The sequence below is a fragment of the Canis lupus genome, chromosome 10 (assembly GCF_011100685.1).
Source record: "Canis lupus familiaris isolate Mischka breed German Shepherd chromosome 10, alternate assembly UU_Cfam_GSD_1.0, whole genome shotgun sequence".
Taxonomy (NCBI): Eukaryota; Metazoa; Chordata; class Mammalia; order Carnivora; family Canidae; genus Canis; species Canis lupus.
The window spans coordinates 58,398,672-58,414,271 of NC_049231.1; the positions used below are offsets into that span (position 1 = coordinate 58,398,672).

Genomic DNA, 15,600 nt, shown 5'->3' on the forward strand with positions numbered 1-15,600 from the left:
TTGACTTAGTGTACTTATTTGGTGATTCTTGAATGTATTCTTAATATTTGTCCTGCATTTGGATGCTCTCTGCTTTGATAATCAGATTGTACTGTTAGGTAGCTAAGATTTAGGACTCATCTCCCCCACCCCCCGTAGAGAAAGCCAGGGAAATTTACCAGTGACCCTGTTTAAGCTGAGTGCTTAAATAGCTCAAGAACAAAAACTCCATTTTCCTTAGTGGATTAAACATTTTGATATCTCTGGTTTAAGATGTAGGATATAGAAACCATGAGGATTTTGCTCATGTGTTCTTAATTCTGGCTGTACAGAGTTACATTTGTAGCTTTAAAAAAAAAAAAAAAAAAGATATAGATGATGATGCTTCCTCTCTACCAGGGGGAGTTACTGTGTAAGGTTCTACAAATGCACCCTTCACAGCCAGAGTGAAGGACCACTCACATAACCAGAGGAATTTGGACATCATTCTTTAATTTTGACCCTGATTGCTAACAAAGCATAGTAGGTTCCCTCTACTAAGCAGCCCTTGTGATTTAGAACTTCCATCACATTTCATTGTGTTTGAACTCATTCATGGAGATATTTTGTCTCGTCTTCACATTTCTCTTTGCCCCTCTCATAGATCCCCCTTTAAAAACCATAGAGGCCATTAAGATGCTATTTATTTACTCATTTTCTACCTTTTTTAAGGTTGTGTGGAGGAAACTTGGAGATGCTGCAGGTTCCTGTCCTGGAATTAGGCAACATTTGTCCGGAAACCAGTACAAAGGACCAATGTGAAAGGCACTCTTTCAAGCAAAAGACCACCACTGCCAGAGACAGAAAAGAAGAAAAAATGAGTTTCCACAAACCTGGACTCATTGAATAACATGGAGTGATTGTACATTGCACATATTTTCCCTCTAAAACCTTTAGTATTACTGAGGCTATATTTCATGTCTCTCTCATTTCCGTGCCCACAACAGCTCATCTCAAGTAGATTTCAAATAGCTTTGAAAATCACCACTTTGGTACCAATATTTTCATTAGAACTAAAATGTTTTTGGACTCCTCAGATCTAATATTGTCATCAGGAAACCTGCACAATTAGAAGAACCAGTAGGGCCTCGGTGGGTTTGATAGAGTTGACTCATTGCACAAAATGGTGAGACTTTCCTACCATGAGGTTTGAGGAAGAGGTATCTTCCAGCTTTCCAACTTTGAGTTGGGAGCCTATTTCTTCTATTTTAGTCAGCAAATTCCTGATGCAAAATGCATTTGGATGTAAGATAAGATTAGGTTTCTAGGATTTTGTTTTGACTTTTGAGGTGCTAAAACTACCACGTAAATTCTCTTTACCAGCTAGCAGGGTAGAAGGACTTTGTAGAGTGCATAGCAGAGAGTACCACTTATTTCAAGTAATCAAGATAAATATAGCTTTCCTTTTCATCTTGCTATGTTCATGAAGACACATCTTGGGGACATATCAACTTCCATATTCATTCAGTGTATCCATTGATGTTAATATTAATTCCAATTAAAGAACAAGCAAACATAATTTTTCTAAGTGTTTCCAGCTGTGATGTCAATTTCTACAATTTAGTTTCTAGATCTGCTGTTATATTTAATAAACTTTATGTAAACTTTAAAATATTGCACTGCATTTATGATAAAAAAGCTTTCTTTGCCTACAGCGGCTAACGTTTTATGAAACTGACGCATGTCCTTCATTATTGAGGCTAAAAGCTCTTCAGATAGCTTGAGGTTTGAAAAAGAGGTGTGCTAGCTTTGCTTAGTTTCTTATTTTTGGTATATATATATATATATATAATATTAGACTGTGTGTACTGGAAATGCTATGATAGGTATTTTGGTTTTTTTCAAATGCAATGATAGTTTCTTGTATGAATGTGCAAGAGGCCTGTGACAGAATGCTAAGTTTTTATTGTAGTTTAAGATTATAAAAGTAGGAATGCAACAATTCCCAGTTTTTAGATTTCTTCTAAATTACTCAGATTGGATTCATAGCAGATATTCATTGTTGCTGTTGTTTTTAATGGGCTCATTACAGTATACTAATTGTCACTGGTGAAGGAATGTGAAGGACTTTTGTTACTTTTTAAAATGTTATGGTGATGAAAAAACAGCCCTGTTTTCAGAAAATATTTATGAATTAATTTGCTATAGAATTATCTAATTATTGTAATTGGGTTACCAGTTAAGCTTTTCTTTTGAAATGTTATATTATTACTCTGTAAAAGAAAATGGCTTGCTATATTTACACCTTCTCTTGTAGAAAAGCATTCATCCTTAAATTGTTGTATTCCTACACTCTGAAGATATTTAAAACAAGTTTTTGTGCCTGCAGTAGAGACTGCAGAAGCTAATACAAGGAACACTGGTCTTTTGACAAAATACTTGTGTAAATTTTGATACTGTATTAAAACTATTTTTTTAAAGTTCTGCATAAAATTGAGTATCAAGTATATGTGTTCATCTTAGCAATGGTAATAAATTATTTAATCTCAGTGTTTTTTCCTTCAAAATGTTTTTCCTACATTCCATAGATTTCTGATAGTCACTAAGTATCATAGTGTTCCTGTATGATGGTATTAATCATGGTAAAACAGATGATTCATTATCTTAAACCAAAGGAACGTTTGAGGGATTTAATATTCAGGTTACTCAATTCACACCATTCTCTATTATAATGTAAATAAAACTTTAGAATCGTATTTAATATTTAGAAATTAGGGTTATAAAATCTTTCACTTATTCATATAGATTTAAATTTAGTTCAATTATCATTAAAACAGTCAATAGGAGGAAATATACTAAGGGGAAATATTGCAGAGTGCAAAACTTGACCTCTGTGCTTTGACCAAGACAAAAATTGGAAAACACCCATTATACACATGCTCAGAGAACACACCTACTTCTGGGAAACCACTAGTAAGACTAGAATAAGGCTTCCTGCACTGAACATCAGCCCCAACTTTAATGGATATAACTGATAGGCAATAGTGCAGGGCCTGAATCTTGCTAATATATTTATCAAAAATGTGTGGCATCATTCTCTTATGTGATCAGTTTATGATCTCCTTTTCTCTGGAACAAAGGTTAATTTATACATCTTGGCAGAATATTTTTACCAGCCTTGAAGCTGACAGACTGACAATCATGATCTAAGCTTTTCAAATGAATGTCTTTTAAGTTTCTAACACATGCTCAAGGCACAATAGAAAAATTGGATCTTATGTGACACCCAGTAATACACTGTTGGATGTGAGTGTGTTATAGATCACGTGGGCTGGAGTCTACATGAAGCATGCTTTACTAAGTACGGCACTGAATAAAAGCTCTCGGGCTTAGCACAGCAGACTTCAGCCAGCAAGTTCAGCATTCAACTCCATAATGGGCTCAGTTCAAACAACTTACCTTTGCTGAGCCTCTGTCCTGACATGCTGAAAGGAAAGGACATCTCTCTTGTTGACTTGTTTGAACATTCTTTAGAGTCTCTGTAGTTCCCAAGCTCATGGTCTTGACGGTCCCCAAGTCTTCCAAGACACAGGAGCCTAGAGCTACATGTGTGGCAATGTTAGATCATTAGGTTGGGAGAGGGAATTACATCAACATGAAAAGTCTGGGGCGCCTGGGTGGCTCAGTCAGTACATGCCTGCCTTTAGCTCAGGTCATGAACTTGGGGTCCTGGGATTGGCTCATGCTCTCTCTCTCAAATAAAATCTCTAAAAATAGACAAAACATGGAAGGTCTATTAACCACATAAAGCAATTCTAGCTGCACAGCTCACCCTTTCAAGCTGTTTTCTGTATATCCTCCAGACTATAGGTCTGCAGGCCTTATCCTGGCCAATCACAGGTCGAAATTGTGGAAATGGAGAGGAAAAAGGGGATAATGGTCTGATTCTCCTAGGAACAAGATGTTTGAAAAACAAAATTTCCCCAACTATTTCTGTATGTTTCATATCATTGTAAAAACATTTGAGAGCAAAGACTTTCACTTCAAAAATGGCAGAATGTCTGCTATAGCCCCTTCTTGTCTTAAACTCTAACAGTGAAGAGGTATTTACAATCCCACTAGAATATAACAGTGTACTCTGAACCAGCAATTAAGATAAATTCTTGAAAAATGGAAGACAAACAGTATCTGGTTGGAACAATGGATTCATTCTTCAAAGTACCTGATGGAGGGTACTGTTGACAACACAGAATGGCTGCAAGGATGCTACAAATTCAAGAGTTGGAGCCTCATCGTGTGCGCTTCTGGAGCAACTGACAGGAGGTAGGCATTTTGATTCCCGCATATAATCTCTCCCTCCTTGTGTCAGACAGAACAAGGAATTATTCCTAGGCCAGAGCAAAGAGTAAGGATACTTGAATTGCAGGCACAAGGCAAAGTCTCCCGTTTGGTAAACACCCACAGGATGAAGGACCCTCTGTGCTCAGATCATTAGGTATTGGAACAGCCTGCCTAGAAGTTTGTCCCACCATCCTCCTTAGATTTATGGTCAGGGGTCTCCCAAACCCAGCATCCTGACCAGTTTCTTCAAGCAAGTTGTATGGTAAACACAGCAAGGTTAATGAGGAAATATCAATACTAAGATGGATATGCAACCAAATATCACCCAACATTGGAGGGAAGCCATGACTCTGAATTGGAAGCCCCAAACTTAATATATACCAAGGAAAAGAATTAAAATTAAGAGAATTTCAGAAGTATGCCCAATATTCTCAAATTTTTAAATATCGTATTCATTATAAAGAATCCATTTCATATCTTGAAAATAAAATGTTAGCATGAAAAACTCAATACATTGCCATTTAGCAGAAAGGACACTGTTGAGAGCAACTTAGCAGGATTGAAGCCAAGAAATCCTGCTGGAATTTAGCAGAAGATTTTTAAAAGTCTGATAATTAAGAGGAACAGCTACTATTATTCTCATAGTGCTTTTTCTTACTTCCTCTACCCTTTTCCTTCATCCTTCTGTCTCCTTCCATCCTCTCCTTTTTTAGTCACCTTATTTTAAGTTTTAATGTCGATGGCTGTCTCAAAACCACTTGGACGTGAGGATAAAACAAACATGAAGTATAGTCTCATTTCATTGAGATTTAAGAATGTCCCTTTAAACACACAAGATACTCTCATTTTTACAATAGTGTTTTTCGTAGTTTTGATGCCCAAGTTCTAATTCCACCTGGTCTTATTACTCAGAGTTTCCTTTTCCTATCCTAGGACCCTTAGTTTTCTAGATCATGTTCTGAAACAATAGCATACAATATGCAACATCATAATGGCCATGGCAATAGATTCATATGCTAATCAGGAGTGCAATTTATAGAAGAAGAAAGTGTCTGAAATTGGCCTTTGATTCTATGGATTCATTGTTGGGTTTGGGCCAAGCTCTGTGAGCTTACTACCATGACATTTCAGATAGGCCTTATTAGAAAAAAATCTGTTTTCCTTTTGTAATAATCTAGGTTAGGTAGGAATGGTTTTCTGACCGACCAGATAAGACTCTATGGGTATTCTTTTTTAAGCTATCACCATTCCCCAGACTCAGTATAGCCCTTCTATTCAAACAGTGAACACATTGATTACTCAGGATTCATTTTTCTTTTCCTAGGAGAGCCCTCCTTTGCTTTAGAAACATACCCCTCCCTCCACACTTTTCAAGTGAATGGAGAGAAGCAATTTTCAGTTCTAGAGCTGAATCTTGATTAATGCCTAGACTTAAAGCTGGCCATGATAATCTCGTCCTACTTACTAATAATTGGCTCAAGAAGCCAGTCTTAAGCCAATCAACACATGGCATTCCTATGGTCCAATTGTCACAATAAGACCTAACGAGGCTCATTTAAACTCCTGGAAGAAATTTTGTTTCATGGGTAGACAACATTCCTGTCTAATGTTGGATGTTCTGAGTTTTCTGTTGCCTACAGTCATGCTGGCTATCATTAAAAAAGTCATCCTGAGGAGAACACATACAGGAAAAGGTGGAGAAAGGTGGCCGAAACACCGATTATACCTTGTCTGGATTCTACTCTGATCTTGGGCTCTCAAATAGATTCAATTTTTCCCTACTGTTTTAAATTAGTTTGATTTAGAATCCTGTTACAGACTGCCCAAAATTTTAATAAAATTGTACACTTTATATGCTATCACTTGGATATATGGTCTCCTAACACAGCAAATTGGAGAATATCACAATGGCTTAATTTTATTGAAATAAACAGTGTCTAAACAAGTGATTCCTTTAACTACTGTCACACAAGAAAAAAGTTCTGTATTCTCTTTATGTGATAGAGTAAAAAATTATCAATAGGGCCTTCCTCATTCCTTTTGCTTATTTTCTATTTTGCCACTCTTCTCCTGACCCGTCCCATCCTCCAATCCATCTGAGGAACAAGGTAAAACAGTGCTGAGGCAAAAATCTCAACAGTAAGGAAAGACTGCCCAGTCTTCTATATCATGACCTTTGAACTGTGACCCTGATCACCATTTATTTGATGAGGGTATCCACCCAGGGCACACAGCTTCTCTAATCCCCTAATACAGCCTGATTTACATGGCAACAGGGGAAAGCTTGGTTTAGGCCAGATATAGTGTCCACACAAACCAAGACTTACTTATAACCCTCACTTAGAGAAAAGAGAGTCGGTATAATCCATCTACCAGCCCCTCACCAGTTGGGAACTCCAGTAGATGGGCTCAGATTATTTTGGTAGTTGCCTTGAGTATCATTTAGAACACACAGGACATGGTGTTAGTCCATTAACCAAGTCAGTGTATTTCAAGGGTTATTTGGCATCCTTGGCAATATGCCATCCCATCAGCAGCTATGGTGGACATTTTTTCTATATACCCAGTCTGTTCTATCTACTAAAGGGCTCATACCTGAGCTAGGGCATCAGCTTCCTGACTGCCAGGAAGTGTCGGTACCTTATGAACCAGGGCATGGAAGGCAGTGAAGACTGCCTTAGGTTTTTACTGGCCAGCCCAAATGTCTTACTATATATCCTGACTCCACAAGGGTTTAATCATGATCATCCACCCCTTAGTAGCTCATTGTCCAAGCCATAGGGTTATTCACTTGGAATAGCCCAATTGTCAATCCAAAGGGTTAACGGCCAGTGCTTATGAATGATCATTAGCCAAATAGTTCTGAGTTCAGCCCACTGGCTACTGTGGTCCATTTCTGGTTCCATCTAGATGGTGTCAGTATTAGGCAGAAAAGTAACTGCAGTCCATATGGGCAGGTTGCCCCAACTGGACCCATCTGTAGACTCCTAGGAGAGAGGAGTTGGAATTTCCCCTCCTCCTTTCTCTACAGGTCAAATGGGCCACCATAGGAATAGAAATGTGGGCATTTATAGGGTCTACTGACACCAGCATTTCTAAAGCTAGAAAGCTGGCAAACATAGTGTTCCTCTGCTGCAAATAGGCATGCCACTTTGTCAAAGTGGGGTTTGAGCCATGGGAGAAGTAAGTGGATAAAACATTCTCAACCCACACATTGATTCAAAGGGAAGGTCTTACCATGCTAGACTGTTCCTTCCTGAGCAGCTCTACTGATGATTGCATACTGCTAGGAGCTGTTGCTCTACGTGATATATCAGGCTCCTGCCCCCTTCCAAAGCTGAGACCAAAATTCCAAGGGTACTCTCCTTCTGTTGTTTCTGCCACAGCATCTAACCCATACCTTTTAGAGTCACAGATACATCTAACTCAGGATGACCCTGCTTGGGAGATGCCCAGAACTTTAATCAGCTTCTCAAGTATTTTTGCCTTCTCAAAAGGTGGCTTGCTGCTGTGATCCCCAGTTCTATGTGTGCTCTTTCTTTGCCAGACAGTATAAGGCTAAAAAGGCACTGTACTAAGTGGAAAATAGAAGTTCTCCGAAGCACTCAAATCCTAAAAAGGCTTGCACTTTTTCTATGCAAAAAGTGGATTGGGTTGGATAAACTTGCACTTTTTCTATGCAAAAAGTGGATTGGGTTGGATAAACTTGTACCTTACCAATATGGAAAAGATGAAATGAAATGAAATGAGGTCATTTAGGGCAAGAGAGGTTTTAAAACGGAGCCAGGGGACCTTTAAGGAGATGAGCCTTATGCAAGTCCTCACTGGAGAATCCATGAATTTTTTAAATGGGCAAAAGCATGATTTTCCAGAGACTCATAAATCTGCAAAATCTACAACTTGCCACAGTAGGAGACTTTGCTTGGTGACAGTCTTAGCAACAAATTATAGTCTGTCAAGATTAGTTTTCTGTCACCAAAATCAGTCAAAATTCTAAGTAAGATATATAAGGAAATCCAAGAAAAATGACAAGAGTAGAAGGATCCTGAGCTCACCTAGTTGGATAAACATAATGAAGCAATAACTACATCTATTACAACTAACTTTGAAAATGACCTGAAAACTAGCAGAACAGATCTTCCACAACTAGTCAAAAAAAAGGCCACATCAAAAGGAGCAAAAGGGGGCAGAGCCACAGTCAAAAACCAACCCCCCAGCACAGCTAACCATAAATGGGAGGGACATCACAAGCATGGAGACACCTGGGGATCAGACCCAGTATCTGCCTTGGGGACATGGGAAGATGAATACCTGTGATATCTGGTGTGAAAATCAGCAAGTCTTGGGGTGCCTGGGTGGTTCAGTGGTTGAGCGTTTGCCTTTGGCTCAGGTTGTGATTCCTGGATCCTGGGTTGGTGTCCTGCATCAGGCTCCTTGCAGCAAGCCTGCTTTTCCTTCTGCCTAGGTCTCTGATTTTCTGTGTCTCTCATGAATAAATAAAATCTGTAAGAAGAAAAGAAAGGGAGGAGGGAAGAAAGGAAGAAAGAAATAAAAAAGAAAAAGAAAATCAGCAAGGCTTAAATCCAGGAGAGTTTAAGGATTATAGGAAACTGAGTCTCTACACTTAAAGGGCCAGCACACTAAATAACTTGGCCTGAGACATAGCACAGCAGCAGCAGACTGAAAAATACCTGAAGGAGATTTGACTAATCTTAGGATGTGTGCTAGAGGGCAGGAATCTACAGATTTATCTTGGTAGGAATGATTTCTCTTGACCTTCAGATATTTGCTTATCCAGACTAGATAGAACTGGTTCCTGAAAGGGTCCAGATAACACTCTAATTTGCTAGCACTTCCATGCCCAGCTTTTTGTTTTCCTACAGACCCTCCCACACAACGACCCCACCTGGAAAGACACAGCTCCAAAGCAGCTCCTGCCCTAGCAAACCTGGCAAGCAGCCGTTCCATTCCAAAGTGACTTCTGCCCTGAGGAGTAGACATAACCCCACACACACCACTATGCCTGCAAACCCTGTAGCCAAGCCTCCTAGCATGCTGCATAGAGAGAAGCTCTGCCCTTTGTGTACCACAGCTGTCCCAGCAGCTAAACGTAGACAGTGAGGCTGATTTACAGCTCTGCCCACCAGGAAGCCTACAGAGACTGTAACTAGGCCTCTCAACAGTGAAGTAATCCAACCTTGCCCAGAGTGCCCACAGCAAGTGAAGGCCAAACCACCAGCATACCCATAGCAATTATGCTTAGCCACAATAAGAGGGAGCATACAGCCTACTCCAGGGTGATGTCTGGAGCACCTGGTCTTGGTGACCAAGGGGTGTTGCACTACAGGGCAGCACAGGATCTCTTCTATACCACACCACTATTTTCAAGGTCAGGAGACACAGCTATCTACCTAATACATGAAAACAAACAGAGGGGGTTAGGCAAAATGAAGAGGCAGAGGAATAGGTCCTAAATGAAAGAACAAAACAGAAAATCACAGAAAAGAGCTAAATGAAATAGAGATAAGCAATATGTCTGATAAAATTTGAAAGTAATGGCCATAAAGATACTCACCAGACTTGAGGAAAAAGCAGATAAACTCAGTGAAAACTCCAAGAAGGGATAGAAAATATGATAGAAAATATGATAGAAAATATGATAGAAAATATGATAGAAAATAGAAAGTATGCTAAAGGCAATTGACAGCAGATTAGAGGATGCAGAAGAATAGATTAGAGATTCGTAACAGTAATGAAAAGAAACCAAGCTGAATGGCCAAAAAAAAAAAGAGAGAGAGAGAGAGAGAACAGGTGACACCATCAAGCATAGTGACATTCGCGTTATAGGGATCTCAGAATGAGAAAAGAGAAACAAGGAGAAAGAAAACATTATTGAAGAAATAACAGCTGAAAACTTACTTAATCTAAGAAACAGATATCCAGGTCCAGGATTCATAGATAGTCCCAAACAAGGTGAACCCAAGCAAGTCCACACCAAGACCTATTTAAGATGGCAGAAATTGGGGATCCCTGGGTGGCTCAGTGGTTTAGTGCCTGCCTTTGGCCTAGGGCGTGATCCTGGAATCCGCGGATCGAGTCCCACATCAGGCTCCTGCATGGAACCTGCTGCTCCCTCTGCCTGTGTCTCTGCCTCTCTGTGTCTCTCATGAATAAACAAAATCTTAAAAATAAAGGGTAAATAAATTTTAAAAATAAAAATAGTAAATAAATAAAATGGCAGAAATTAATGATAAAGAGAGAATCCTAAAAGCAGCCAGAGAAAAGCAATAGTTACATATAAAGGACAACACCACCACCACCACCCAGCCCCTATAAGGCTATCAGCTAACTTGTAGGCAGAAACTTTGCAGGCCAGAAGAGAGTGGCATAATCTATTTAAAGTGCTGAGTGGAAAAAAAATCTACAACCAAGAATACACTATGCAGAAAGATTATTCAGAATTGAGGAGAGATGTGAAGGGTTTCCCCCAAAATTAAAGAAGTTCATCACCACCAAGTCAGTTTTGTAAATGTTAAAGGGAGTTCTTTCAGTGAAAAGGCCAGAACCATAAATAAGAAACTGATAAAAGAAAAACATTTCACATGTAAAAGCAAACATGTAATAAAGGTAGATCAATCCCCTATAAATCCAGTAGGAGGCTAAAATACAAAAGCAGTAAAGTCAATTATATCTTCAACAATTATGTAAAATAGGACTTCATAAACATAAAAGATGGAGAGGGGAATAAAAATTTAGTGCTTTTACAATTTGCTTGCCTTAATCATCAACTAATATAAACTGTGGTATATATGTTACTTATGAACTTAAGGGTAACCACAAATTAAAAATCAGTAACACACAAAAAAATAAACAAATAAGTAAATAAATAAAGAGAAAGGAATCCAAGCATAACTAAAGAAAGCCATCACAGCACAGGGGAAGAGAGCAAAAGAAGAAAGTGACAGAAGAACTACAAAATCAACCAGAAAATAAGTAACAAAATGGCAAGAGTACATACTGATCAATAATTACTTTAAACGTTAATGGACTTGGGGCACCTGGGTGGCTCAGTCAGTTAAGCGTCTACCTTTGGCTTAGGTCATGATCTCGGGGTCCTGGGATTGATTCACCATGTCAGCCTCCTTGCTCAGGAGTAGTCTGTTCTCTCTCTGCCACTGCCCCTCCTGCTGCTCTCTCTCTCAAATAAATAAAATCTTAAAAAAAAAAAAAAAAAAGTTAATGGATTCAATGCTCCAATCAAAAGACAGAGTAACTAAATGGATACAAAAATAGAACCCAGAGAAGGCTGGCAAGATAGTAGAGTAGGAAGACAGTAAGCTCACCTCATTCCATGGATACAACTAGGTAACACTCAAATCAGTGTGAATAACCCAGAAAATGACTTGAAGACTGGCAGAAAAAAGTCCACAACTAAGGAGAAGGGCAGAGACATAGGAGCTACACAGACATGTAGGACCAGCTGAAATAGGGAAGCAGCTACAGTCCCAAAGAAGGGAGTAAAACAGACTCTTACACCAAGGAGCATGCAACGGGAAGAAAAATCCCCATAACATTTGGTTTTAAAAACTAGAGAGGCCAAATTTCTTGAGTTCTTACAACTAGTGGGACTTAAGCCTACAGTTTTCAAAAATCAGTGGGCTAACTGCTGGGGAGCCCAGAAGTTGGGAGGAAGCTAAATCCTCACCCTTAAAGACACAGTACCACAAACAGCCTTAGGAGATAAAGCATAGAAGCAGCAGTTTGGAAAATGCCTCTGGCATATGGGAGGCAGTTATTTACTAACCTTAGAGCCTATCTCAGAGGGGCTGAGTTACTGAGGGACCTCTCCAGGAACAAAGGAGCTATCAGGTGCCATTTACTCCCTGGCCTATCAGCATAAACACACATCTGCAGGAACTAGCCTGACTACCAACATTCACTATCTACATTGCTTACACAAAGCCCCATCCTCCTGCACTTCAGGAGCCTAAATGAAGCATCTGCCCACCAATGAAAACTTCTCCAGACACAACACAGGCAAAGTGCCCTGCAACTTGGTGCTACTGCATCTATGGCAAACCAATGGTTTAAACTAAACTTAAGCCCAAGGTGGCCCCAAACTGATCAACTAACACCACAGGTACCAAACACTGTCTATGACAGGCAAAGAGAGTCACTGCAGACAACTGACCTGAAAAATAAAGCAACCAAGACAAAGTAGCAGGACACACCAGCATGTATAGGAGGTACTTTCTGAAGTGCAGGAGGGTGGGAACACTACATTGTAGGGCACATAGGATCTCTTCTTCATAAGGCCATTACCCTCAAGAACAGAAGTAGACTTTTCTAACACAGAGAGCAGGCACAGAGATGTAGACAAAATGAGATGACAGAGGAATTTGTCCCAAATGAAAGAATAGGACAAGGCCATGGCCAGAGATCTAAGTGTAACATATGTAAATAACATGCCTGATAGAGAACTCAAGGTAATGATCATACAGATACTCACTGGACTCAAGGAAAGAGTGGAAGACACAGAGATCAAGAACAATAGAGCAAAGATAAAGAGCTCAATAAACAAAATGAGAAGCATGCTTGATGGAATAAACAGCTGCTAGAAGAAAAGGATAAACAAATTAAAAACCTAGAAGACAGAGTAATGGAAAGCAATCAAGCTGAACAAAAAAGAAAAAAGCATTATGCAAAATGAGAATAGACAGGGTACTCAGTGATTCCATGAAACATAACAATATTCACATCATAGGGATCCCAGAAGGAGAGAAAGAAAAAGGGGTAGAAAAATTATTTGAAGAGATGAAAATTTCCCTATCTGGGGAAGGAAACAATATCCAGATCCAGTAGGCACAGAGAGCCCCCAAGAAAAATCAACAAAAGCAGATCCATACCAAGATATATTATAATTAAAATGGCAAAATACAGTCATAAAAAAAATTAAAGCAGCAAGACAAAAGAAAACAGTTATATACATGGGAAACCCCATAAGGCTATCAAAGGGTTTTTTAGGAGAAAATTTCCAAGCCAGAAGAAAGTGGCATGATAAATTCAAAGTGCTAAATGGGACAAATCTGTTGCCAAGAACCTTGTATCCAACAAGGCTATCATTCAGAATAGGAGAGAAAAGAATCTCCCAGACATATAAAATCTAAAGGAAATTGTGATAATTGAATCATCCCTGCAAGAGATATTAAAGGGCAGTCTTTGGACGGAAAAGAAAGACCAAAAAATGACAGTAGAAAACACAAAAGCAGTCAAAATGAATGTTTTTGTAAAATATCAGCCAAGGAACTCACAAAATAAATGGATATAAAATAGGACACCATATACCTAAAAGTGGGGAGAAGAGTAAATAATGGATTCAAACATAAACGATCAACTTAATATTGCAGCCAACTTAATATAAACCGCTATATCCAGAGATGTTATATGTCAGGTTTAATCAGATCGGTAGTGAAATGAAATAGAGAGGCCAGGCCAAAGTTGGTCGAAACAGGTTTTTAATGGGACGTGCTCTCCGGTGAGGTTCCACAGCCCACAGGGGAGGAAGAGAGCAGGGAAATTGAGGGCCAGGGAAGTCACATGCAGGGGAGTGCAAGTGGGCTTTTTAAAGGGGGGATTGTGTGTCTGTACAGGATGATAGGTATTAGGCATAGTACTGGTGAAATCGGCCTGGGGCAATAACTGCCCATGCCCTTATATGGGATCAGAGTAAGATGCAGTTCAGGTTTCCTGCATAGGTCCAGGCTCCCCCTGATAACATGTCTGCCAGCGGTCTGCTGGTGATGGGAAAGTTCTGAGGTGGGGGCAACAGGTGGAGGGTCTACCACCATTTTGTTGGTGCCTCCCCATCCCCCTTGCCCCCGCTGGCCCAACATTATGTACTAACCAAATGGTAACCACAAATCTAAAATCAGTACTTGACATGCAAAACAAAGAGAAAGGAATCCAAGTATATCACCAAAGCAAGCCAGCAAACCATGAGAGAAGAGAACAAAAGAAAGGATCAGAGAACTACAATAGAAAACCACAAAACAAGAACAAAATGGCAATAAAAACATACCTCTGAATAAATACCTTGAATATAAATGGACTAAATACTCCAATCAAAAGGCATTGGATGATGAAATGGATTAAAAAAAAAAGAGAGAGAGAGAGAGAAAGAGAGAGAGAGAGAGCAGTCCGGGTGGCTCAGCGCCGCCTTTGGCCCAGGGTGTGATCCTGGAGACCCGGGATCGAGTCCCATGTTGGGCTCCCTGCATGGAGCCTGCTTCTCCCTCTGCCTGTGTCTCTGACTCTGTGTCTCTCATGAATAAATAAATAAAATCTTAAAAACAAAAAAAAAGGCCCATCTATATGCTGACTACAAGAATCTCATTTCACATCTAAAGACTGAAAGTAAGGGGATGGAGAAACATTTATCATGCAGATGGCTGTCACAAGAGAGCTGGGGTAGCAACATTTAGGTCATACAAAATAGACTTTAAAACAAAGACTATAACAAGAGACAAAGAAGGATAATATATACTAATAAAGGGAACAATCCAACAAAAAGGTAAAATAATCATAAATATTAATGCATCCAATATGGGAGCACCAAAATATTTTAAAATAAACGATAGTAATAACAATAATAGTACAGAACTTTAATACCCTAATTACATTACTGGACAGATCATCCAAACAGAAATCAATAAGGAAATAATGACTCTGAATGACACACTGGACCAGATGGATTGAACAGATATATTCAGGACATTCCATCCTAAAACAACAGAATATACATTCTTCAAATGCACATGGAACATTCTCTAGAATAGGTCACATATTAGGCCACAAAACAAGTCTTAGCAAATTCAAAAAGATCAATGTCATTGCATACATCATTTCTTTTAAAAAAATATTATTTGAGAGAGTGAGAGAGAAAGTGCAAGACAGCACAGCAGAGGGAGCAGTAGAGGGAGAGGGAGGAGCAGTGTCCCCAATGAGGGAGAACGCTGTGGGGCTCAATACCAGGACCCTGGGATCATGATCTAAGCTGAAGGCAGACACTTAACTGACTGAGCCACCGAGGTGCTCTGCATGTATCTTTTCTGACAAAAACACTATGAAAATAGAAATCAACCACAAGAAATCTGAAAAAAAAAAAAAAAAAAAAAACATTGAGGCTAAATAATATGCTAAAGAATGAATGGCTCTACCAAAAAAATCAAACAAGAAATAAAAAATTACATAGAGGGAAATAAAAATGAAAACACAATGGTCCAAAATCTTTGAGATGCAGCA

General features: G+C 39.2%; 1 protein-coding gene and 1 long non-coding RNA gene across 11 annotated transcripts in view; one reads left to right on the forward strand and one right to left on the reverse strand.

Annotated features, from left to right (window-relative positions):
* The window catches only part of CCDC85A (coiled-coil domain containing 85A), a 193,760-nt gene extending 191,240 nt beyond the window's left edge, over positions 1 to 2,520 (forward strand). For 7 of the 8 annotated variants that reach the window (XM_038551309.1, XM_038551304.1, XM_038551305.1 and 4 more), the window contains one exon: positions 691 to 2,520. In XM_038551309.1, the coding sequence (XP_038407237.1) occupies positions 691 to 868 (178 nt within the window). In that variant the 3' untranslated portion in view covers positions 869 to 2,520. The remainder of the gene's footprint in view (positions 1 to 690) is intronic. The other variant, XR_005366004.1, reaches the window with a different exon arrangement.
* Positions 455 to 11,487, reverse strand: LOC102154028. 3 transcript variants are annotated; one of them, XR_005366008.1, is made up of 6 exons: positions 11,387 to 11,487; positions 9,584 to 9,710; positions 8,611 to 8,802; positions 4,181 to 4,346; positions 3,418 to 3,560; positions 455 to 809 (listed from the first exon to the last, which is right to left on the reverse strand). It is a non-coding gene; the product is annotated as an uncharacterized LOC102154028 (long non-coding RNA). The 3 variants fall into 3 exon arrangements; XR_005366007.1 differs by lacking the exon at positions 11,387 to 11,487 and adding an exon at positions 10,219 to 10,437; XR_005366009.1 differs by lacking the exons at positions 9,584 to 9,710; positions 11,387 to 11,487 and adding an exon at positions 10,219 to 10,437.
* Positions 11,488 to 15,600: the final 4,113 nt, after the last annotated feature.